Genomic DNA, 27,582 nt, shown 5'->3' with positions numbered 1-27,582 from the left:
AACTACTTCAGGGCATGTTGGGTCGCCGGCACAGAACAGAATGGCCTTTTGTACCACAACAGTATGACTCTCTGTCCCTGTACCCTTCAACCAGCCACAATGGAAGCCCCCTCTAACGGTGCAGAAGTGTTAGCACACTCTGAGCAGGCAGCCTGAATGAAGTCCCTATGAATGAGCGACCAGAGGACTGTGGGAATAGAGGGTGGTGGAGCGATTTTGAATGGGAGTTACTGTGAAGCGAATATGTACAGAGGAAAGGAAGGGTTGCGGTTTGTTTTTATGTGGTACTGTATGTCTCGTTGGATACTCTAAATAGCTTAATGTAAATGTATGTTACTGTATAAACTGAGATGGTTGAGTCCATGCTATTATAGCTTTTGATTCTTTTTTCTCACTCTTTTAAAAGAAGAGTTCACCTCAGATTAAAATTCTGTCATTATTTACTCACCATTGAGTCATTTCCAAAATGACTTTCTTTCTTCCATGGAACACAAATGGGGATATTGAAACCAATGATTCAGAAATATAGAATCAAATTAGTTTTGTAGTGCATGAGTCATTTGGGTTAATTTTTAGGTACCTTAATGGTGTTATTTTTAAAGTTTTGGAGCTTGATAGCTAATAGTCTTCAACCATTTGAAATCTATAGAAAAGGGCAACATGAACTTTCTGCTAAACATCTCATTTTGTGTCCAACTTTATAAAGAATTTCATACAGGATTGAAATTATACAGACATGAATGAGGCCTCAAACCATGTGGTTTGGTTCTTTTCTAAACAATCAGACTTTGTGATTAAATGATTGCAAAATTTTATTTTATTGGCTAAACTATCCTTATTTTGGGGCAATTTAGTGGGCAGTCATCATTATTACATTAACAAACTTGAGAAATTTGAACAAATTTGAATAAACCTCTAACATTACATACTAAAGTTGCGATGAATTAGCAATAGATCTTTTCATCCATATTGGGATGTACATCCGAATATAACAGATTATTAAATTGAAAAAACTGTAGGACAGTTTTGTCTGTCGGTTGTTTATTGGATTATGAAATGTATAGATTAAAAATATACAAGGATGAATTTGTCAAAATACACTCTAAAAATGCTGGGTTAAAACAACTCAAGTTGGGTTGAAAATGGACAGACCCAGCAATTGGGTTGTTTTAACCCAGCGGTTGGGTTAAATGTTTGCAATAGTTTAAAATAACAGTAGTATTAAACAATAGTTTAAAATAAAACAATAGTTTAAAATAGTTTAAAATAAAACTGCCCAGCATGTTGGGCACACATTTAACCCAACTGCTGGGTTAAAACAACCCAATCGCTGGGTTTGTCCATTTTTAACCCAACTTGAGTTTTTTTTTCAACCCAGCATTTTTTAGAGTGTAAGATCTACAACATGCATTTACAAAATAGCTTGAATTTTCATTCCATGCTGACTTCTCTCACAAAAGTATTGTGTTCTCTCGAAAAAATGTTTTCTCACAAAACATTTGTTCTTGCGCAGGACTGTTGCTTTCTCCGAAAACTTTGCATTCGCTCGTAAAACATTTGCGTTTTGTCGCAAAACTATTGCGTTCCTCGAAAACGTTACTGAAATATAGTTTTTCTTCCCATCTCATATTATTTCCATCACAAAAGTTTTTCGGGGGAACACAAAAGTTTTAAGTGAAAATGCAAAAACATTGAATTTTTTAATCCCATCTCATTTTTTAACATCACATTGTCCCATTTGGGGCTTCATCGTTCAGATGAAGCCTCCCACATGCTCCTGTAGCGTTGTTTTTATCCTCTAATGAGTCTGAGTAATATGCGTTTACAACAAAAACATCACAGCCGCAAAATGAATACAAATATGTAGATTTCACGTGCTCATAACTTCATGAAAAATGCACATCATTATTTAAAGCAAATTCTCACGATTAAAATGAACCCAAAATCAACATAATATATTGCATTGATCACTAGATATTACTCATGCAATGATGTAACATACTTGGCTAAAAACATGTCTCTCATCTTTCCGGTATGCATTGTGTATCCAATGTTCCCTGAACCATCCGTTCGTTTTCCAACGTGGAATAACACAAAATAGATATCATTTTAAAGCTTAGAATCTCAGCTTTTTAATGCATCTAATCATTTTGAAAAACTCCTAATGAGTGCTGAGAAGTGCCTCTAAACCAGAGTTTACCGCCCGTGGGCGCCATCTGGCTGCGAAAAAATGAATAACACTTTATTCAACTATACTTTATGCTATAACCACAAAATTTGAACCAGATGCAGCTCACATACAGGAGAGCATCACCAAAAAAGAATTTTTCTCCGATCTTATTGCCTTCCTGAGTTATTCCATGTCAAATAAAAAAAAAAAAGAAAAATTATAAAAAAAATTATAGATATATTTTATCAGCGGTTTCTCAGCATGAAAATGTTCAAATGTAATGTAATTTATATTTTCTAAAAATTTAAAAAGTGTTCTATCAAATGATACCTACCTTTTGACTGTCCTTGCTAGAGTTTTGGAGTTACGAGTCTTTTCTTTTGTGTATGTCGCTTAGAAAAAAAAAAAACTCTAAAAAAGCCTTCAGGTCTTAAAGGGTTAATGTTGCGAACAAGATTCAAACTGATTTTACCCTCATGAGCACCAGGGCTCAATGCGTCAGCATGTGCTAAACTTTAGGCCAAAGCTCCTATTTTTACTTCTTTCTTTCTTTCACTAGGTGTTACATTAATCTATTGGGAACTCTCCTCTATTTTGTCATGACATCGAATGAAACAAACAGCCGCCCCAGGCATTTTTCATAGGCGAAACTGTTTACTTTTCCCACTATCATCAGCCCTTCAGAAAACTCCCCTGTTGATTCTCTCTCATCCCCTTATTTTTTTGCCTCAAACCCCCTCCTACTCTCACATACCCTCCTGACTGTGATTTTCAAACTCCACTGCATGTGTTGTTTGTCTGTGCGTTCATCTGCTCTCATTCTTCCCTCCCGCCCTGTCTGAAAGCTTTCTGCTCGCTGTTTATGGTCTCTCTGTGACGGAGGCCACCACCAGAGAAAGAGACAAGAAAAGGAAATGAGAGGGGGAAGGCAGTGTCTTTCATGTGTTTGTGGCGTGTGAGGTACGTAAAGAGCTTGCTCTCGGTACTGTATGATGCGACATGTTGAACGAGGGATTGATTTATTGTTTTGTTTGCCTGCTGTCCGGGTGCAGCCGTTGCTGACTTAACAGAGATGGTGAGAATATATGCACAAGTAAAGCTATATGTGTTTACTACAGGCTGTTTATGGCGGTGTTTCTGCCCACTATTGTTCACACAATTTACTCTTAGTACAAGTAGCTTATTTGAACTTTGTGTGAATTGCCTTTATCGCTATTTGCACTTTATGTAAACAAGATGCTAACTATTTACTTTTGGTGCACAGCATGTACATCAACATACGCTTAGTCTAAATAGCATCTGGGTCAATGAGCCAGAGAAAAAATTTAGTTTAAAAGAAAATCTAAATGAAATAGCTTTCAAGTTCTTAGAAATGTTCATAAGTTTTCTATAGATATGTAAAGATACTAAAATGTCAAGTGGTGTAACCAGAATAAAACATTCTACTTTTCATTACACAATCTCAATTTCAAAAAAGTATTCAAACAATTTTCTTTTTTTTTCAATACTCTAATCAATGTATGGAGTCCCGCACATGACATACGGACAAAAATATATATATCATGGCCACAAATTAAGATTTTTTTTTAGTAAATCATGGCCATGTTGTACTAATTCGTTCCTTTCCTTTGATTTAACTAAAACAAGGGAACGAATAATTACAACATGGCCACAATTTAGTAAAACGAGGGAGCGAATTATTATATCGTGCGCACAATTTACTTAAAACGAGGGAACGAATTAGTAAAACATGCTGATGTATTAGTAAGTTGAGAGAACGAATGGTTAATCTTTCCTATGGGAAGGCTTGGGTTAGTGGCTTGAACAACATACTTTTCAGCCAAACATTTCCCTCTGATTGTAGATGTAGTCAATGGTTATGTTTAGGAACATTGTTTCAAGACCCACAAAAGATGTTGATCTGTCTTGCCGAAGAAAAACAGTGACTGTTTGGAAACAATAATGTGTCTGAGGATACGTCTAAGAGATGATTAGTGCTTTGCTCTGTCTGCATTAGCAGGTGTGTGTGTGTGTGTGTTGTGGATGTTTGTGTACATGTGTGAGTTACTGAGTGGGTCTCGCTGTCAGAGTGTGGAGAGAGGTCATGAATTGAAGAAAAGAGGAAAAGGAGATTGCTGAACCCTGACTTCCGTTTCGTGTCACCACTGAGAGCTCGGGCCAGCAGTTTCTCTCTCTCTCTGTCTCGTTCGCTCTCACACCCTTGTTTTGCCCTTTCACCCTTTCGCATTCACTCTATTAGATTTGGAGCATTTATTAGAATTACTTTACAATAAGGAAGGAACTAATCTAAATTAGAACTTAAAGCTAGTGTAATATTTTTACTTTAATACTCTTTATTCTAGTGAAATGTGTAGCGACTGTAAGCCTTTGGTAGTTTGACTTCCTGAAAAAGCTGTGACTCTGTGGTGCTTTTAAAACATGTTTCTGTTTTTTGAACGGTCCAGTGGTGTGAGTTTGGGGCGGGACTATTTGTTGAACAAGTCATTTCATACATAGAGCAATACATAATTGTTTTACTCAACAGAATAATAACTGAATCACCACATCTTAATGTTATATAAATAGATAAAGCAGAAACAGCAGCAAGCCCTCTGCTGTTGGCTTTTGACAGAGCATAACTGAAAATAAATTTATTAGATTGATTAGATTTAACTTTTTAGGTGATTCATTTAGAATACTGTTAAAACAACCACATAGAAACACACCAAAAACCACTTGGAACACTTTAGCAACCACCTACAGCACACAACATATTTTTGTATGTAAAAATCTTTTGTGTATGTGTGTGTGTGTGTGTGTGTGTGATTGTGCTTGGTATCATTAGTAGCACAGAAGTCAGGCCTGCATACTTAATGACATAGTTCACCCAAAAATGAAAATTCTCTCATTAATTACTCACCCTCACATTATTCCAAACCCATGAGATTTCCGTTCATTTTTGAAACACAATACTTTTAATGAACTGAGTGTCTATGAAGTGCAAAAACTTGCTGGCAGAGGCTATTTTCATTAACTCCGCCCACCATTATCTGATTGAGACAAAGTTACAAAAGAAACTCATCTGATAACAGGATCAGTGGTGTGGAGCACAAAGCAGATGGCATTAGCTTTTGTTGCGAGCTTGAATTAGCCTTTTTCTGAACTCATTCTTCTCCCATTTCCCATTGCATATCAGCTCGGAGAGGCATTTATTTTAAATAATAGTTTCAAAAAGTGAAAAAAAGTGCCAAATGGATATTTAATGCTGGGGTATGGTTATTGTATGGCTTCAGTGACAGGGACAAATAATATCCCAATAAGGCAATATTCATTTATGATTTTAATAAATATAATCATATACACCAACTGAATATTATTCCAGGTGCAAATAGCCTCACTTAGTGCAAATAGCCTCTGTCTTAAATGAAACCTGAGAAATTTCTGTCCCTCCATTCAAAATCCATCCCATCAAAACGTTCAAGCTTCAAAAATTTTATATAATACATAATTCATATGAATCAAGCAGTTTAATCTAAGTCTTCTGTATGAGCTTCGTTCTCGCATGTAAATCAAGTACAGTTAAGTTTCCGTTTACCATTTTGATGTGCTCTGTGTACAATATGTGCGTTGATCAATGTTTATTTGTGAATAAAAGTCTAAATTATATGTGAATAATTGTGTCACTTCAGAAGACTTGAATTAAACATCTCAGCTCATATCAGCTCAGCACATATATATATATTACTCTTGCAATGTCTTTATGAACTTTTTGAAGTTTGAAAGTTTTGGTACAATGGACTTTTAATGGAGGGACAGAAATGTCCTCTTTATATCTGTGTTTCAAAGATGAACAGAAGTCTTATGGGTTTATTAACAACATGAAGGTGTCTAAATGAGGAAAGGATTTTCCTTTTTGGGTGATCTCCCTCTAAGCTCTTGACTTCATACAGTTCTTACAGAACCATATAAAAGATTGCATGACGAACACAAAAGCAAAAAGGCACTTGGTCGATGATGTCTATAAGTTCACTTTTCTGTAGAGCATTGGCCTTAATTACAGATCTGGTGTCATCCAATTTATCAGAGCTTTCCCAGCTGCTCAATATCCACTTTCGGTGAGGCAACGTTTTTCCATGCGTAAGTGTGTTTTGTTTGTGTAATCCACACCCTTCGAGGAATTCCACTTCCTCAAATGATCAGGCAAGGTCACTTAGGCCCTGACATTTGCTGTTAAGATTTTACAGATTGTGTGTGTGTGTGATCAAACTGGAAAGTGCCACTCACTTCCTCTGAAAAACAGCAGTGTAGTCAGTGGGAGAATATTTTTTGTAGAACTGAGCCCACTAGCACTAGTTTTTTTCATAAACCTATCACGATTGTGGATTTCTGTTTCGTTATTCTGTTCTATTCTGTTACTGTTTTGCGTACTCCGTTTAGTTCCGGTTTCATTGGTTTCTGATTATCTCCTCGTTTGTTTCTGTAGTTACATATAATCATCACCTGTCAGTCATTATGTTCATCTTGTATTTATACTTTATACCCTTCGGCTTCACCAGGCTTCTCCTTCTCTCCGGCTTCCCCGTCATCCTCACTCACTCAAACACTCACTCAAACACTCTTACACTCGCCCCAGTCTGCCGAGCCCCTATCTCCGCTTCGGTCCCGCAAGCCAGCAGCTCCACCTTGGGCTTCCAGGCCGGGGATGTCGCCCTGGTCCGTCGACCTCTCTGCTCCACCAGATACTGCATGCACCCTGGTTGCGCCCCCACTGGCCAGTCCCCAGGTTCCGCCTAGCCCTTCAGTCTAGACTCCACCCTGGCTCCTTCTGCCGTCGGCTCCACCATCTCATGCAATTTTTTTCTTTTTAAGTCATGCAAATCTTGTTTTAAATATGTTTAGATGTTTTCCAGTCATAATAATAAGAAAAGTAATATTTACAGCTGTAATTTAAAATAAAATTGTTTGAATTATTTGTTATTTTATTTTATTTTATTTTATTGAATTTTTTTTTTTTTTACACTGAAACATTTCAATAGTAATATTTCTTTTGTTTTTATTTAGTATGTTTTACAGTATATAATAATACATTTTATTATTATTATTATTATTTTATAGCCATATTGATATATAATCACAAAACCTTGGCAAAATTGTGTAGCTGTACAAACAATTTTTATACATTTTTATAAGAAAAATCACAATTAGATTTCCCCCCAAATCATGCAGCCCTATTTTTGTATGAACAGTATTTGTTGTCATTGCTCGTCTGTGAATGCACTCATATTTTAGCAAGTCAGACAATGTAAATTGTGTGTGTAATTATGTATGTGTATGTGATTATTTGTACTTGGACCTCACCCACGTCTGCCGGCGACAGAATGTCTGAGCACCTTCATTTGGGCGACTGCAGACCGATGATGGCCTGCTCTTGGACTTGCGCTGTTCCCACCCTTTCTGTTCACCCTTCTTCAGTATTCTTCTCACTTGGATCGAATAATGCCCATGCTGGCTGTTTAAAGCAGGCTTTGTTACCTCATCTTTCCCTCGGATGGTCTCTGAGGGCTGACAGAAACTTGTGTGGCCCCGCTAGTCTCTTAATAACCGTTCAGAGAGTGTGTGTTTGTTCTTGTTGTATGGCTGGCGCTCTCTCCCTTCAAGGTGGCTTTGGGTTGGCTTGGGTGGGTTTCTCGGGGCAGGAGTGTAAGGGTATTTCTAGCTCTCAGGGGCAGAGGTTGGGCTATGCCAGCCTTCCCCCACCGAGCTGTTTCCTTTCAAAAACACTCCTCAGGAAACCACTTCAAACAATCACATTCCGCGCAGAGAAAGGTCCGCACCACTCCTGGAACTTGGGAAAACCTCTCCCTTCCCCTCATAAGGCTACTCTTTTTCTCCTTCTCGCTCTCATTAGTGAGTCTCCATCTCGCTGTATGTTTCTTGTTGGGTGTCAACTTACACATACGGGCAATTGTTTGCTCTTAGAATTACAACAACCTTTGTTGCTATTGTATCTAAGTATATTATATGTAAGTAAGCCCTGTTATGATCAGTGTTTGGGGTAATGCATTACAAGTAACTTGAGGTACGTAATCAGATTACTTTTTCAAGTAACTAGTAAAGTAACGCATTACTTTTTCAATTTACAACAAAATATGAAGAGTTACTTTTTTAAAAAAGTAATGCAATTTACTTTTTCACATTGATTGACTGACAGCTCTCCTGTCCTCATGTTGAGAGAAATAAAGTGCAGAGGTGTTGTGTGCGAACTTCCTTCTCCTGTATCCTATTCTTCGTTTATCCAGAATGGCAGCACAGCTGAAAGGTTTGTTTGAGCTGCGCCCTCTACAGTACAGGAGTAAATATGCATTTCCTTCAACCTGAGGCTTATTCATTTCATATTTGGTCTTCGCACAGCTCTAATTTGCAAAATGTGACTATAAGGCATGAAGACATTAAAGTCCGCATGAAATGGAAGTTGCGATACTAGTCTTTTCTTCCCTATTATGATGTATATCCAGTTTCTCAAACATGAACAACTGTGGGGTGGGGCTTGATTTTGTCCATGGGGAATTGATTGAATGGTTGAATGGTTCTGGTTTGCTATTGGTGGATCTCATGTGAGTGTGCCAGTAAACATCATCAGAGAAGAGCTGCAAGAGGGAGGGGAAGTTATTTTGATTAAAGATTACAAGGGTACATGAATTTTAACAAAAATATTGATGTGCACACATAAATCATTTATAATAAATACTGCAATGTTCCATAAAAAATAAGAATTGTTGATTTCATAACATGGTGACTTTAACATATTATAAACATGAACATCAGGATTTTATGTGAAGCTGTTTTGAAGCAATATGTATGTGTTGTTTTAATATTGTATATTTTTAATTATGTATTTTTAATATTTATAATATTTATTTATATTACACTGTGAAATGTATCTTTAGCAAATCTCTAAATGAATATCCATTTTTCATAACATACATTATAATCTTGTGATGCCTAATTTTATTGGAGCATTAAAATGGATTGATTTTATTTATTTATTATTTTTAATATAATTTGTAAATTATTGGTTTATCGTATCAGTCAGAATTTTTATATTGTTTCATCCCTACAGTATATTTTCAATATTATCCCTTTTATTTTCTTCAAGACACCTTTTTTAGTGATATTTGAGCATGTGTAGATTTATTGTACATGTGAAATTCTAAGCAGCTTTGATGTTGGATTGAAATATTCAAGGACCTTGAATATAAAATTCAGCCCCTGTTTTAACATTATAACATTGAAGTATGTTTAGATAATATATCATGTTTCCCTTTAAAAGTATCATGGCTGATTTAGAGAGACCTTCACTTTTCCTCCATTGCGTCAAGGCTTTAAAAAGGCCTTCATAAATAACAATTATAGCTTGTTTCATGACCTCCATGTGCATGTACTGTAAGCGCTCTCTCTCTCTCTCGCTCTCTCTCTGTTATTATCTTCATATTACCGTTTATTGTTTGTGCGTCATTGTGTTTCCTTGTCGTGGTGCACAAATGGTCGCTCTTTCAGTCCTAGTGACCCCACACGACCTCACAGCTGTTTTTGCTTACGGCTTCTGATTGGAGAGTTCTCTATCCAGTCAAACAGCCTGTGAAAGGATACAGAACATATTGATTTAATTAGTGATAGTTCACTTGATGGGTGCCTTGTTGCCATGGGGATGGGATGGGCAGTGAGTGTATGATGGCCTTTAAACAGAGCTGTGACCTTTTAACCATCACCGTATCTTTCACACATATACACACACGTGACTGATAAATGCTCCTGCTAACTCAAGGCAGGAGTCCCTTAGTGGGATTTTTTTCACCTGACTTGTCTTGTCTGAATTTAATTTATTAAAAAAATACATAAACAGTATAAGTGATAAAAAACAAAGACTTTAATACACCACTTGTACGACACAGTGTTGTTAATGTTAAAGGGGACCTATAATGCCCCTTTTACAAGATGTACTATAAGTCTCTGGTGTCCCCAGAATGTGTCTGTGAAATTTCAGCTCAAAATACCCCATAGATCATTTATTATAGCTTGTCAAATTTGCCCCTGTTTAAGTGTGAGCAAAAACACGTTGTTTTTGTGTGTCCCTTTAAATGCAAATGAGCTGCTGCTCCCAGCCCCCTTTCCAGAAGAGGGTGGAGCTTTAACAGCTCGCACTTCGGTTGCTCAACAACAACAAAGATGGAGAATCTCACACAGACAAAATGATGATTGTCGGTAACAGTGTTCAGCCTTACATTGTTCAAACCGGAGTCGGACACTGATGGAGAGACTCAGGAAGAAGTTTCAACTTTAAGAATGAAACTGGATGTTTCTGAATGTTTAGTGGATAAATTTATGTAGTTGCTGTGGAGTTGATTCAACTCATCCACTAGCATGTGCCGTCATGTTAATCTTTTGTGCAAATCCAGTGTTGAATTGACCCTCGTTTGTGAAGCAGTCTGGCGTAAAATGACGGCATGGCATTACACACTAACTAAAAAAACTGAAATCAAAATCAGCCACACCTTTCATTAAAACTAAAATGAAATAAAGCTGAAATATAAGAAAATATAAATATTAAATGAAAAGATTAAGTTGAAGTACTAACTAAAAACTAAACTGATATAAAAATAAAGCTAAATAGAAATATTAAAAAACCTAATAAAAATAACAAAAGCACATAAAATTTCTTAAAACTAGTGCTGTTAAATCAATTAATCGTATCCACCAAAAGTTTGTTAAAAAAAAAAAAAAAAAAAAATATAAATATATATATATATATATATATATATATATTAGTGCGTGTGTAACTTTTATGTTAGATGCGATTAATCATTTTTTACCTTGCAAAATATTTTTTTAAAAACGAAATTTGGAAAATATTGATTCTGATGTGTATACTCACGTGTATTCAATGTGTATGGAAAAAACTACTTTATGCAAGACATGACATTTTTAAACTTTTGTTGAAATATGGCTTTCCTGGTAAGCTCGTCAATTCAGTGGCGAGGTCATTCATGAGCTTTGAGTGTCTTTAAAGAAATATTCAATACAAATATTTAAGAAATATTTACTAAACAGGAGCGGATTATTGAGTCATACAGGCTGTTTCTGGAATGAACATGGTTTACAGAAGAAGAAGGGTGATAAACGAATAAAAATGTAGCAAGAGAGCCTGAATGTCCATCTGATTAGACGAGAATGAGGTGGAACAGATGAAGATGAATATTTGGCAAGATTTCAGCATTTCATTGCCAAAACATAAATTCTGTCAATGAATGTGCGTTATGCCACCTTCAAAAGTCTTAATTATGACATGACGTGCATTCAAGTCTTCGGACGTGTTGAGCAATTTCATATTTCTTCTGTCTTTTTAACTTACTGTTCAATAACAATAAGTTTCTTAGCGCTAATGGATCAAAAATAAATGCAGATGTTTGACATCTGTTTCTAATGGTTAGCATCCCACATTATCCCATATCCCCACAACATTTACCAGTGGTTGAAGCCACAACTGCCGTTTACTGTAACTTCAGTGACTTTTTTTTACAACTTCCCCATATGCATGCGTTTCACCGTTACCCATTAAACCGAGGTAGGAGTCTCCTTTTCGGAAGTGAGGTTTATCTGTTCCTCACTCCCAGCAGCTTTCCCTCTCCCACGGTAGCGACCTGCCCTTTCTGGGTCATGTTAACAAAACATTGGCTTTCCTCCTCCCTGTTCTGCAGTAGATGGTTTATCCCAGTTATTCCACAGCAGTGGCACCAGTTCACTTCTGCTTTTGCATTGCTGGTGTGTCTTATACTGTGTTTATGAACGGTAAGTCCATCAATGGTTTTGTCTGGGCTGCTGTAGAATGTGTTTGTTTGTTGGAATCTGTAATGATGTTCTCTATCTGTTATTATATAAACTGTGGCTATGTTCAAAATGCAATACATAGTGCACAAAAACTGCACTGTGTACTGCATATGCTGTATGTACTTTGCATGTTTAATATCACATCCTGCTATCATCTTCTGATTATTTTGCATTTTGACACTAATTTTTAATTTTTGGTAGTTTAGTCAAATAATAAGCCAAGAAAGAGATGTAAAAATATCCCTGTTTAATATCTTAAACCAGCCTAAGCTGATTGTCTGGTCCTACAGCTTCTCTTCCAGCTGGAAGATGGATTTTGCACAATTTTCAGTTGGTCAAGCTGGTAAACCATCATCTAAATCATCTCAGGCTGGTTTTATATATATATGTATATATTTTAGTACAGTCAATTTTTTTTTTAGTTTAACGCATTAAATATTTTAGCATACATTTTTTCTGTCATAATTTGGGTAGCGTTACATTATATGATCATGCTCACGCAAATGCTTTTAAACCATTCAAGCTACAAACGAGACAAACAAGGAAACACTGTCTGTGAATGTCATGTCTGTGTGATGGATAGAAAGACGCACCAATATCGAGTTTTCTTTCGTGCTTGAACAAACAATAACACACAGAATTATGACAAAATGCTGTTTTGTCAAGTATCCTCATAAGAGCAGTCTTAAATTAGTTTAATAACACCTTAAATGAACTTAAAGAGTTGTGAGAAAATGAAATGTGCGTCAGATTCGTGTCGTGTTCGGCAGCAGCAGGTCTTAAAGTGACAGCAGCCTAATAAACCAGTTGCTGTGATAGTTATTGATGTTAATCAAAGAACAAAGATAACAGAGACAATTGTACTTTTAGTAAGTATTAATTTATATTTAATTTATAATTTATGCAGTGAAGACTGTAAAGTGTTTGATAACTTTATTCAATTTATCTCTATTTCCAAAGGCCACAGGTAAATATGACATATATTATAATGGGTTTATATGAAAATTTTTTAAGTTCACTTAAATTAAAAGTTATTTTTTAAAACCTAATAAATGTTAAAATTGATAGCTTTCAGTTACACCGTGTCTACACCAGACGCAATTTTTATTTATTTTTTGTCTAGACACGGGTGTTGTACTGTAATGTGGAATGTCTGTAATTAATGTTTTTTTAAAAAAAACAACAACAACAACAACAACAACAAAACATCTGTACCAGTACTAGTATCAGTGATACTAGCCTTCTTTCATAAAAAGATTATGCCATTAAACAAATATTTAAAATATACCATCTGTAAGTTGTTTCTACATTCATTTGGAGAGTAACTGTGAAATTATTACAGTATAAAAATATTAAAAACTACAATGCTTTTAATCATGATTAATTACAGAAAAAATGTGATTAATAATTTTTTTTTAATCAATTGATAGCACTAGATTAATCACAAACATTTCCATTCCATTTTTTTTTTTTCATAAAAAGAGGTTTAAACTTCTAAAGTTTAACTTTAAATCCTAAAAGTTTGTTTGTTTTCAGGTTTAAATTAGGGGCTGTTTACACTACGCTGTTTTCAACTAAATATGGAAAACTTGCGTTTTGAAAACGGGATTCAAAGTGAAAGTTTCTGAAAATGATAAAACCTCTGTAAAAACTACAAAAACACAAATTTGTGAAAACGGTGCCGTCATATGCATATTTATTACATGTTCAGTCTATAGGTGCGTAGTGTTTCTTGACAAAATGACATCGCCAACTACTGGCCTGGCAGCAGAATACAGCATTTTTAGTCATTTTTGCAGATCCGTGTGAATAAGAGAATGTTTTAACAACGTATGCGAAAAAGGCGAAGGAAAAACTTCTGTGTTTGGTACATCATTGTCGTGTAAACATACCCTTAGACTTTGAAAAACAGATTTCCAGTGTGACCCTCCTGAACTCCACAGAATGTTGTAGTTCACACATCACCGTCATTATGAGTTGTGTGTGGAATGTGAAGGATTCTGTAAACTGGGCTGAAAATCTCCAACACTGATAGAGGTCATTTCTTTTTTATGAAAGCTAAGAGCAGCAAATAAAGCAGAACAAACACCTCTCTCGCTGTTGTATACATGCCAGTGATTATCCATCATGCCATAATTTACTGAGCGTTCATCACAATGGAAACGGTCAGGTGTACTCGTTGCATTTTTGTGATACAGTATGCAGTGTATACAGTAGGTTTAGTACATTTTGCCAATTATGGTAGTATGCTATTCCCAACATAGCTTTAGAGACTAAAATACTGAATTTCACATGACACCACGTCATGAATGTGTCAGAGTTCAAAGAAGAACTTCAGTACTAGTATGCATGGGTAGTTTTCACACCAAGGTGTCCTACATTATTTTTCCTTCCTCTAAATCTATGTCTACACTAATTTTGACCTTCCATCAACACTGAGATGCACTCACAAATGCAAAGGATGTCACATGATGTGACACGTATTGTACCCATAGATGATCTTATACCGGCTCGCTATGCTATGTGCTTTTCTCTTTCAGTGTTTCTAAAGATAAATTTTACTTTGTACAATCTTTATATTACATTACTGCAAAGATGGTGGAATATTGACTGTCCTCTGGTAAAACATGAAGACAATTGCGTTTTAGACAAACACGAACTAGCGATTGAGTGCGACTAGGACGCAACAGTAAGTATATTCTGCTAATAAAATGATCATGCCAGAAGAATGGTAAGCATCTCAGTGAGCTTTTATTATGTTTCACACATGCACAGTAAAATTATTTAGTGTTTTTTGACATTTCAGTGTTGATGAGAAACTTTTGTCAAACACTTGAAAACACTAGTATGAACATTTTTCAGTGTTGGGGGTAACGCATTGCAAGTAACTTGAGTCATGTAATCAGATTACTTTTTCAAGTAACTAGTAAGTAACGCATTACTTTTTCAATTTACAACAAAATATCTAGTTTCTTTTTCAAATAAGTAACGCAAGTTACTTTTTCAGATTTTTTGACTGACAGCTCTCCTGTCCCCATGTTGAGAGAAATAAAGTGCAGAGGCGTTGTGTACACTGTGTGAAGATGATGGTTATTGTAGTTCTAGACTGAATGTGAACACGCATTTACTCATCTCACTTGCATGAAAACATTCAGTATTCCTCAAAATGAATAAAAACCGTGAAATGCAATCTCAGGATTTTACGCAAAATATATTAAATTACACAAATATACTTTATGTATTTAATCTCACTTTATTAACCAATGTTAATATCACTTTATTAACCTTTGCTTCTGACCTTCAATGATGTAATTTTAACCATACTAAAAAGCAAAAATTACTTCAGATTATATTTAGAAATAAGAGTGTTGAACTTCCTCCTCCTGTATCTCATTCTTCTTTTATCCAGAATAGCAGCACTGCTGAAAGGCTTGTTTGAGCTGCGCCCTCTACTGTACAGGCGTAAATATGCATTTCCTTCAGCCTGAGGCTTATTCATTTCACTTTTGGTTTGAAAGGGCCTTTACATTTGCCAAAATAGAACTTTTTTTTTTTTGTTATTAAAATTAAACAAGCAAGCCCAGTCCAGGTGAGAAAAAGTAACGCAAAGTAATGTATCACATTACTTTTCATAAAAAGTAACTAAGTAACGCAGTATTGTAATGCATTACTTTTAAAAGTAACTTTGCCAACACTGACCGTTTTCAAATATATCTGGATTAATGTAGACATACTCTAAGAAGCTTCCATGATCAGCCACCCAGGAATCTTGTCCAGACCTCTGGAGGGAATTCTTGTGGCTATGATCTCTTAAAACTACATCCCTCTTCTCAACCACGGCCATTGCATTGCAAAGTAGTATGGGAACTTAGGACAAACAACTGAAGTGTCAGTTGACTGCTTATGAGGAAACAAATGATGGGAAAATGTCAAGCCAGTGATTAGCAGCTGTGAAGATGCATGTTTGTGTGGGCTTAGCATGTGTGCACTGTGCATGCATTCGTTTCACATCACCATGAGTCAGAGTTTTCGTCTTTGTAATCTCATTTATGGTTTCCTGTAAAAGCCCATTGAGAAATAGCTTACCGAAACTCCAAATCTGGCTTTGAAGATACAACATTTATTTAACGGAGACACTAACAGCCAAGATGATTGAGTGTGGCGTTCCGGTTGAACTTTAAAGCATGTTGCAAAGGGCTCCCATTGCTTTCTTGTGTCTTACTTGCTCTGGTGAGTCTCTCTCTGTGTGTAAAACCTTCAATACAATCATATGTCTTGTAGACAAGTCTTTTCACAGATGAAAGTGTGTAAAGTGTGTGTATTAAAATATGTTGGCCTTAGAAAGTAATAGTTTGTATCCACAGGAATGAAAAATGCAAACAATTATCACCAATGAGACTGAACAGAAAGCGAATGGAAACATTTTCCTCCTGAGAAAAATACACTAGTCTGGCATTGTTTCTTTTAAAGTTAATACTTAAATGTAACTCCATTAAGAACTCCATTAAGTCCCCAAAGAGCAAACTTTGAGCAATACAGATTTCCTCTGGGTACATCTCTTCATTTTATGTCTGTGTTTTAAGTTTACTTAGCTTGACGTTCTGGAGAAATAAGTCTCCAGAAGTTATGTAAATTTGACATAACCTCCAGGGAAATCCAGTTAGAAAAACAATTCATAAAACAAACTAATTTGTTATTCAAGAAATGCACAAAGTGTCAGGGTTTGGATTACTCAGTAACATTTATAATTGGTTTTGTGTGTAATATAAAACATTATATATATATATATATATATATATATATATATATATATATAATTTATTTAGCTATATTTAATTTTTTAATAAAAAATATAATTTAAAAAAATAATTAGTGGCATGTCTCATTTCCATTAAGTCAATGTGTGAGAGAGATTCTCTGGCTGTCTTTAGTCTGCTCTTGTTGAGTAACCTGGGTGGGAGGTTTTGCTCTAGGCCAGTGCATCTGCTGTCTACATGGCTGTCAGTGCAGGCAGTGAGATATCAATAGACGGCATAAATAAGGTTACATTTAACTAAGATTTCTCTTCTCTGTAAGGTAATGCTTATAACACTGAGACTAACGCAGCAAAGTGAAACCTTTTTTGTGTAGATTAGCCACCTTTTCAATTGTGAACAGTGAGAGTGTATATGTGTGTTCAAATGTGTGTTTGTATAAATTCCTTTCCAACGTCCAAGAGGGGGGTGAGGAAACAAGGAATCCCCCCACCCAACATTCATCTCCATTTCACACTCTCTTGTAGTATCTCTTGTCCTCAGACTCAAGGCCTTTAAAATTGTTTTCTGTAGATTCTGTGGGAACTTAATATAAAGAAAAAATAAAGATAGGGTCATTTTTGATTTCATGGCGTATCTTTCTCAATTGACACACTTTAAAGTGGCTGTAAAAGCAACAGCAACATATAAATCACAAATTTCTGTGTTCTGCCAGTGCCTGGTTGTTTTGGAAGGTCTCATAAAACAGCGAAAAGGACTACTTTATTTTTCCCTGTCTGCTGCTGTTCACATTACATCTGAAGATCTTATTTAAATGTTTTTTTTTTCATGTTTGCTGTAAATTGACCTTCATTGCTAACAATGGTAATATTTCAACACATTTATACATGCTTTTTCTCTCCCTTTCAGATGTCTAACTACAAGCGTGCAACGTTTGAGGAGGAGGACGGGACAGACATCCCTGCTGACGGAGCCATCTCTCCTGACAGTGTGGAGGTGAGTGTGGGTCAGGGCTCAGTGTGGATGTGTACATTTTATGTTTACTTTCAGACTTTTTTTTATCCAATGCCACATACAAATAACGATACCAACAATTTAAGCTGTTAGTTCTACAGAGACGATGAGAGGTGTTACTGTTGCGCAATTCCCCCGAAATGTAGAAGAACAGAAATGCCGCTAAAACACGGCAAAACAACAGTGAGAGAATAGTGAATTGCTGTATAGTTGTAATGTGCTCTGAAGTTCAGCTGTTTCCTGGCTGACTACCGCTGAAAAATCTAGCTGACAGTTATGTTGTGGTGAATTGCTGGGCTAGCAGTGAAGAAACACTGTCATGAGTTGGTAGTGATGTTTTTTCTTCCAGGCTGAGATACTCAGGCAAGCCGAGATACATACAGACACTGTCAGAACGCCACATAAAACATAGCAGTAGTTGGAAAATACACTCTTCAAAATAAAGTTTCTAAAAGGTTTTTTTTTGCAATGATGCCACAGAAGAACCGTTTTCGGTTCCCCAAATAAACTTTCAGTAAACAGTTCATTAAAGAAACATTTTCTACTATAAAGAAACTTTACGCTTTGAAAGGTTCCATGGATTTTAAAGGTTCTTCATTGAACCATCAATGCCAATAAAGAACTTTTATTAATTTTTTAAAGGGTTAGTTCACCCAAAAATGAAAATTCTGTCATTTATTACTCACCCTCATGTCGTTCCACACCCGTAAGAACTTCGTTAATCTTCGGAACACAAATTAAGATATTTTTGTTGAAATCCGATGGCTCAGTGAGGCCTCCATAGCCAGCAATGACATTTCCTCTCTTAAGATCCATTAATGTACTAAAAACATATTTAAATCAGTTCATGTGAGTACAGTGGTTCAATATTAATATTATAAAGCGACGAGAATATTTTCGGTTCGCCAAAAAAAAAAAAAAAAACGACTTATATAGTGATGGCCGATTTCAAAACACTGCTTCAGGAAGCTTCGGAGCGTTATGAATCAGCGTGTCGAATCAGCGGTTCAGAGCGCCAAAGTCACGTGATTTCAGCAGTTTGGCGGTTTGACATGCAACGCTTCATAACGCTCTGAAGCTTCCAGTGTTTTGAAATCGGCCATCACTATATAAGTCATTATTTTGTTTAACTGATTTAAATATGTTTTTAGTACATTAATGGATCTTGAGAGAGGAAATGTCATTGCTGGCTATGAAGGCCTCACTGAGCCATCGGATTTCAACAAAAATATCTTAATTTGTGTTCCGAAGATTAACGAAGGTCTTACGGGTGTGGGACGGCATGAGGGTGAGTAATAAATGACATTATTTTCATTTTTGGGTGAACTAACCCTTCAAGTGTGTAGATCTCATGGATTGTGAAAATTTGGAAAAGAGGAAGATGCCAAGCACCGAACCTTGAGCTACTTCAGTGGTTTGCTGATATTGCTTAGATACTGCTTCCCTCGAAGACACCACGTAGAATCTACCCATGCACAGTGTCTAAAGTATCTTTACTGTGATGAATGTCCAGCAGAATGATTCACTTTTTGTGAATTGTTGTCATTTTTGTGTGCAGTCTTCATTTATTCATTCTCTTTCAGAGTTTTAAAACTCTCATGCTCTTTACAGGGGATGCTTCATTGAAAACATGATTTTTTTTTTTTTTTTTTTGTTCTTTTGCAGTACAAGAATGTGTTGATGTATTTTACAAATACTTACTCTCCATGAAACAAATCAAACTAAGCTGTTAAAATGAGCAAGGCAGAAATTGTCACAGATATTATGTCACAACCATTAAACTGAATGTATTACCACCCTCATTTACATAGCAGCCTATTCAGTATTCAGTATAACTTGACCCTGATGATCAACAGTACCTATTTTAGTATGCGAAGATTAGCCAATTATACTTGAGGTCATTAATATAAGAAGTCATAAACGTACAGAAAACAGTTTAGTAGTCTGGACACCCATGGCTAGGCATTTATTACATAATGACTCATGACTAAATGGGCAAATATCTTGTGGATAAGGAACTAATTAATTTTTTTTTTTTCAGTTATAGAAAGGTAAAATAAGTCTGAACAATTATCCAGCTATGAATAATGGTCTCAAAACACAGAAAACCTGTATTTAAAACCATTTAAAAATATCAAATTGTGGACACAATGTATGTAATAATATTTAACTGGAAAGAGAGCATGGATAACAGCATTCTTTCTTATGTAGACATTTGCATTAGCGATAACTTTTAACTGACGAAAACAGCAGGTCAGATTTCCAGAGAATTGAATTATGATATCGTTTCATGTGGACCCTTTCATTTGCTGCTCACTTTTAAGTCAAGTAGGAAATGTCACACCTCTACTGTTGGTTTGCTGTGCAAGCAATGATATGAAGCATGTATTTGATATGGTATCCCCCCAGGCAACTTGTTTTGTTCTTTGGGTGCTGAATGATGTTAAGAGACGTGCAGTATATTTTGACACAAATCGTATGTGATGTTCCTAGAGTTTCTACACAAGATGACATTGCTCTTCATTGGGAAGATTTTTATGAGAAGAATTTTATTATAAGGGAAAGAAAGGATCAGTATTTGTCAGTGGCCAGACACAAACCTGCATCTCTCATGTGTGCAACATTGCTTCCACATTTCAGGAGGAAGTGTTTAAACTGCAATGCCACAGTTTGTCAACATTTTATTCTCACAAAAATGTACTGTGGTGTTATAGTGATGGTATCAGATGGTAATGCTGCCTTTGCATGCTATCAGAAATTTCCTACTTGCCACTTCTGTCGCGTTCAAGTGCTTTGTTGTCATTCTTACCAATTTCTTGGGGAAATCTTATTAAATTCTAAATGTACTGAAACTGTTTAGTCAATATCCAATCATATCCGTCCCATTCACTTACAACCATATAAACATTACCCATTCTATTGTATTCATTCACCATGCCATCTTGATAGGCAGCATAATACCATGGTACTTAGTCTTAGTGTATATATCATGGCACTTAATGACTACTGTGTTCAGAAACCATGGTATTTACATAACATAAAATGCCAAAGAGAATTGTACTAATGTACTAATGTGGTACGTATCCAAAAAGCATGGTATTATGTAAACTCTATCAAATAAATAAATAAATAAAATTCTCCCAAACTTTTTGAGTGTACATAAGTTTGATATGTTAACCAGCAAATAGTAACAATTTTTTTAAAAAAAACCTCTAACTTAAAAAGACTCTATGATCAATATTTGACTCTCTTTTAGGTGGGTTTCCGTAAGGGTGGTGTTCAGTTGTTTGGTCCACTGGGCAGGAGGACTCAGTTGGAGGTGGTTTTGGCCAGTCTGCTTCTCGCTTCACTTCTAGCACTGTTTGGCTGTGCGATCACACTGGGAGTCCGCTATAACAGAGGTAATACACACACACACACACACACACACACACACACAGTAAAATGTGTGTAATGTATAATAACTTACTGATAAATATGATGCCATGAAACACTGATTTATATAAAGCAGGCATGCTTTTGACATCAGTTTAGTATATTTATTTAGTATATAATTTCCCAGGTGTACATGCTAAATTTGACTAACATCCCCTTATAGATATTTAAAGGGATAGTTTACCCAAAATGAAAATTATCCCATGATTTACTCACCCTCAAGCCATTCTAGGTGTATATGACTATCTTCTTTCAGGCGAGCACAATCGAAGTTATATTAAAAAATATCCTGGCTCTTACAAGCTTAATAATGGTAGTAAATTGCGCTCCTGAATTTGAAGCCTAAAAAAGCACATCCATCCATCATAAAAGTAATCCACACGGCTCAGGGGGGTTAATAAAGGCCTTCTGAAGTGAAGCAATGTGTTTTTGTAAGAAAATATCTATATTTAAATCTTTATAAACTAAAATAACTAGCCTCCGGCAGATGGCCTAGGCAAATCGACTTGCGCCAAAAGAGTAATCTCTGACCTGACACATGACTTATTAACGAATGTTGAAGCACAGAGGATAGAGCAAAAACCGGTCTCAATTTAGAAATGTAAAACGAGAATTTTTAAAGAGAAATACTGGAGGATTTTGATATTAGAGAAGAGGAGCTTGAGTTTGTTGTCCAGCCCTATTTGTTTGAATTGCGAGAGGCGTCTAAGCTTACGCTGCTCTATGTCATACGTCTTGTTTTTATTACAATGGGTATATACTATTAGAAGTACACATGGCTCACTGATAATTTTCTGAGTGCTCTGATTGGTTTTGGTTAAAAAAAACCCCAACAACTTATTTTTAAACAATTTTTCATACACCTTGCCACATGTACTTTTTTGCATGCAACTATGTGTTGTTGCATTATGAAATTTTAATTATGAATTTCGTTCTTTAAAAACACAATGTGTGATTGTGTGATTAGAAGCTTTTCCTTTCACATACTTTCTTGGTATTGTAAAGAAAAAACATGTTTTATCATCAAAACATAATTTCCTATGTCCTGTTCACATCAAGACAAATGTTTGGTGTGAACATTTGGTCCCATAAACATTTCAATTAATGAAAGACTGTTAATGTGTCTGTCCAGAAAGACACGAACGTTTGCATGCTGTCAGTGTGGCTGTTTTTTAACAGAGAGGTGTTCTAATCTCTTTTCCATCACATTGCGAAGAAAACTGGCAAACAAATAAGATTTGTGCTGTTGGTCTCATGCCCAGAGTCACTATTTTTGCATAAAACTATGACTTGATTGCAACTTGGGGCAAATGGCATGGGAAAATCGGACCAAGTTTATGTGCTAAACATTCATGCTGGTGTGAACAGGCCTTAATATTATTACTATAATAAATAATTAAAATAGAATCATCCACAATCCAATGAAATCCCAATGGATAAAATCAACACCCTTCTTGCATAATTTTTAACATTCAGTTTTATGTCACATTATGGGAGTTTAAGCTATTTCTTGTTGTGTTTAACGCCCAGATCCAGCACGTAGTATCTGTCTAACAGAGGCATGTGTAACCGTGGCCAGTAAGATCGTGGAAGCTGTGGATCGCTCCGTAGACCCATGTCAGGATTTTTACCAGTACGCCTGCGGAGGATGGGTCCGCAAAAACCCCCTGCCAGATGGCCGGTCCCGCTGGAGCACATTTAACAGCATCTGGGACCAGAACCAGGCTGTGCTCAAACACCTGCTGGGTAAGTGCTGGAAAACAGAAACACACACACACACACACACACAAACATGCTTATCTTTTTTTGTAGGATTGGATTTGCTCAGTAAATCTCACTCAGCGTTCACACAACAGAATATATTTAGAAAGACATCTAAATGATTTATTTGATTTTCCAGTAGAAACTGCTGCATTCATGCGTTTTGAAGAGTTTCACACTTCAGTTCTCTGTACTTGGGTTGTGTTTGTAGATCTGCTCAGAAACTTTCATCGATTCCTGCACTGTGTGATCTGATTTTTTGTTTTCTCTGAGTGCATCCATCACTGTCTGTTTGTTCAATAAGGGACGATGACTTTCCGCACCCATTATCTGTTTCTGTAACTTTAAATCCCCCCATTATTCACTCTCACATGGATTTAGTGATTTTTATAGGTTATGCTTTTTTCAAGAAATTTACAGTTAAAGTTTGTAAAAACTTCCATTCAAACTGGCAGTGATGATGCCATTTGACTAGATAAAACTTCATACCACCACAAAGCTAGGGTGTTCGGAATGTTTCCCAGGGTGACTGCTAGCATGTTCTGAGGGGTTGCTAGGGTGTTGCTAGGTGGTTGCCATGGTATTACTCTGTGGTTGTTAGGCTGTTCTGAGTGGTTGCCAGGGTGTTAATTGGTCATTTGCTAGGGGGCTGTAGTGTAGCTGCTACACGGTTCTTGTTGATTGGCAGGGTGTTGCTAAGGAATTGCTATGCTGTTCTCGATAGTTGCCAAGGCATAGCTAAATGGTTGTTAGGGTATTCCGAGTAGTTGTCAGGGCAATGTAAATGGTTTGCTAGGTTGTTCTGGGTGGTTGCCATGGTGTTTCAATATTTTGGCTATGGTGTTCTGGGTGGTTACCAAGGCACTGCTAGGTTACTACACAGTTCTAAGATTGCTGGATTGTTGCTAAGTGGTTGCTATACTGTTCTTGATGGTTGCTAGGATATTCTGAGTAGTTGCAGGATGCTGCAAGTTGTTTGCTAGGTTGTTTTGGGTGGTTGCCAGGGTGATACTAGGTCATTTGCTAGGGTGTTTGGGGTGGTCGCCAAGGTGTTGCTAGGTGGTTGCTACACAGTTCATGATGATTGTCAGGGTGTTGCTAAGAGGTTGCTGTGCTGTTTTTTATAGTTGCCACGGTGTTGCTAAATGGTTACTAGAACATTCAGTAGTTGTCTGGTACTGCAAGTGGTTTGCTAGGTTGTTCTAGGTGATTGCTATTGTGTTTCTAGATGGTTGCTAGGGTATTGCCAGGTGGTTTGATCTGGTGTTCTTGGTGGTTGCTAGGTGGTTATTTAGAGGATCAAAAGAGCCCACCCACTGGGACCCTTCCTTTAATGTAAGTCTGAGGGATTTTTTCACCCATTTATTGTCCACCAGGCCAAAAACAGGTCTGATGTTTTAAGGTTGGCCCACACTAAAAGATTTTTAAAATCTTATCAGATTTTCAAAACCACAAATATGACGATAAAAAAAATTATAGATTTAAGAGTTTTGTTCCTATAGTGTGTGGAGTGCCACGATGTGACCAAGACAACACAACACACTAACAGTATGTAAAATCTCTCACAGTCAAACATACACAACACTTTAGAGTAAACAAACATGGTGGACAATGGGTAAGAAGAAATGGCGATAATAGTGTTTGGACTGTTTTTTCAGAAAAATTACAGAAAAAAATTAAAAAAGATTTGGATGAAGTCGTGTTATGCTTCCGTCATCCGTCAGCTCGCTTTCTGATTGGGTATCGTTTCGTTCCACATCTCAATCTACAGAGTGCATACGCGTTTGCCCTTGGGGTAACAACAGGATTTCTGATCGGTGCGGCCTGACGTTCTTCTGAGCAGATTCAATCACTCAACACACCTCACACCACAGGAAAATCTGATAAGATAATCTGTAGAACCATCAAGGTAATCGGGACTTTACCTAGGATTGTCAGAAGGGGAGATTTGGGCTCAAAATCGGCCCGATTATCTTGTAGTGTCTGGGTGCCTTTAGAAAAATATAGCACTTTTTTTCAAGCCGTGTGATTTTACGTAGGCTTAGTATTCATTACACACTGTTTTGTACAAACTCTAAGAATGATTAATAGCAGTATTGACGTTTGCCTTAGCAAACAACACTAATTAATGGAAAGTCAACCATAATTGTGGAGTCTCATCAATCTCTCTCTCCCTCTTATTCCCACTATGTAAATCTGAATGCAACTTTTCATTTTTCAAAAAACTATTTATTGAACTCACGGGTTTACTTATTTGCTGCCTTGCAAACTCTAGAGTTCTGGAAATGCTAATGTAGTCTCTTTTGTGTTTAAATGCATTGCTCCATCATCCTCCCTCTCTCTAATTGTTGGTCTATTTTACTCTTCCTGTTTTATTTAATAACCTGTTGTAATGCACTGGCTTTGATCAAGCTCTCTCTCTCTGTCTAATGAATGCGCTCTCACACTGGGGTCCCTGCAGCCGTTTTGCCCTGATGACACTCCATCACATTTACTCTGCATGTTGCATCACCCCCGCAGCCAGCTCCATCCAATCACATGACGCTGTTCTCTCAACATTCTGCACATTTAATAACACTCGCCTTACATCAACAGAGTTTTGATCTCAGATTACTCTTAGATATGTGATACATCTTTTTTGGTTCTTTGTGGTGTGTGTGATTGGGCAAGTGAACACCTCAGCATGCTGAAGAGAACACAACGCTCCAGTGAACAGTAAATGAAGAGTATTCCCTAATGACCTGAATCAGAGAACTAGTGCAGCCCCCTGAAGAGAGAGAGCGAGAGAGAGAACAGAAAGGAAGAAAATGTTGAGAAGAAGTGGTGGAATAAAAGGTGCTCACACTACATTTTAAGCTTGTGGAATTATTTTGGCACTACCATGAATATGGGCAACAGTACAAGACATCACACTCAGGGGCTTCTGTACTGCAAAACTGATCATCATGCCAGGGTGTTGCTAAGGGGTTGCTAGGGTGTTCAATGTGGTTACCAGGGTGTTGCTAAGTGGTTGCCAGGGTGTTCTAGGTGGTTGTTAGATCATTTCTAGGTGTTTTCTATGGTGGTATGGGTGCTTCCAGGGAATTGCTAGGTGGTTGCTGTGGTGTTTAATAGAAGGTTCTGGGTGCATGCCAGGGTGTTGCTAAGTGGTTGCTATGGTGTTCAAGGTTGGTTACCAGAAGATTTCTAGGTGGTTACCATGTTGTTGCTAGGGTCTTATCTAGAACCGGTAGTGTTTTTGAAAAGGTTCTGAAAACAGTTGAAAGGTTCCAAAAACAGTTCTGGTGTGATGGGTGTGTGGAGCTTTAATTAGAGATGTCTCACCATGAATCACCACGTATATGAGTAGCGCCCTTGCGCTACTCATATACGTCAGATATCAATGCAGAGAGAGAGAGAGAGAGAGAGAGAGAGATGCACAAAGCTGCACGATTAATCTTTAAAAGATTGTGTTCTCAATTTCATCACCCATATGATCTAACGATTCGCCCGTGTATATTAAACCTTTGACAAAAATAAAATCGCGACATTCAAATCAAGTGAAGTCTTTATGAATCCAACTTACAAAAATATTCTGTTTCACCTGTCTGGATCTTACATGTGTCTTCAGGAATCTTAATTGTGTTGAATTTGTGGTAACACTTTACAGTAAGGTTCATTTGTTAACATTAGTTAATGTATTAACTAACATGAACTAACCATGAGCAATACATTTGTTACTGTATTTGTTAATCTTTGTTAATGTTAGTTAATAAAAATACAGCTGTTCATAGTTTGTTCATGTTACTTCACAGTGCATTAACTAATGTTAACAAATACAACTCTTGATTTTAATAATGTATTAGTAAATGTTGAAATTAACAAAGATTAATAAATGCTGTAGAAATGCAGTTCATTATTAGTTCATGTGAATGTAGTTAACTGTTAAATAATTGTAAAGTGTTAGTGAATTTGTTGAGATTAGCAGTCTGGTAAACTAATTTTACAAGTGTAATAAATGCAAAAATGTTTACTACTTACTACCCCTTACTACTATTTTTATTGGTTGTTTAATAATTTTAATGGAACCAGAATCGGAACCGGAATCGCTACACCGTGTCTACACCACACATCGCGCTGCAACAGCTAAAAGCTGTCTACACTGAACGTGACAAACCGACCATTGCAAAGCACTTGGACTATGTCAGAAATAGAACGAGGAATCCGTTTATTGTCGGGAATTTGTTGTCGCGTCGCATCCAGTGTAGACAATATCACTGATTATAATTGGTTCTATTGTCTTTTGACGCGCCACTCACATCCGATGTAGGCGCGGTGTTATGCAGAACCGGAATCGGAACTGGAAAATTTCTTACGATTCCCAACCCTATTGCTAGGTGGTTACCAGGGCATTGCTAGGTGGTTGCAATGGTCTTCTGGGTTGTTGCTGGGTGTTTGCCAAGGTGGTTGCCAAGGTGTTACTAAGTAGTAGCTTAGGTCTTCTGGGTGGTTACCAGGGTATTTCTAGATTGTTGCTAGGGTGTTTAAGGTTGGTTACCAGAGTGTTGCTAAGTGGTTACCAGG

At 36.7% G+C, this 27,582-nt stretch overlaps 1 protein-coding gene across 5 annotated transcripts in view; it reads left to right on the top strand.

Moving 5' to 3' along the window:
* ece2b (endothelin converting enzyme 2b) overlaps window positions 1-27,582 on the top strand; it is a 73,478-nt gene that overhangs the window by 13,687 nt on the left and 32,209 nt on the right. For 2 of the 5 annotated variants that reach the window (XM_051862111.1, XM_051862112.1), the window contains exons 3-5: window positions 17,719-17,805; window positions 21,080-21,224; window positions 22,789-23,004. In XM_051862111.1, the coding sequence (XP_051718071.1) occupies window positions 17,719-17,805; window positions 21,080-21,224; window positions 22,789-23,004 (448 nt within the window). Of the gene's footprint in view, window positions 1-2,952; window positions 3,246-11,887; window positions 12,017-17,718; window positions 17,806-21,079; window positions 21,225-22,788; window positions 23,005-27,582 lie in introns of those variants that run through there. The other 3 variants (XM_051862114.1, XM_051862113.1, XM_051862115.1) reach the window with 3 other exon arrangements.

The sequence above is a fragment of the Ctenopharyngodon idella genome, chromosome 15 (assembly GCF_019924925.1).
Source record: "Ctenopharyngodon idella isolate HZGC_01 chromosome 15, HZGC01, whole genome shotgun sequence".
NCBI lineage: Eukaryota > Metazoa > Chordata > Actinopteri > Cypriniformes > Xenocyprididae > Ctenopharyngodon > Ctenopharyngodon idella.
The sequence above is the reverse complement of the archived record's forward strand: the minus strand, read 5'-3'. Positions and strand labels throughout refer to the sequence as shown.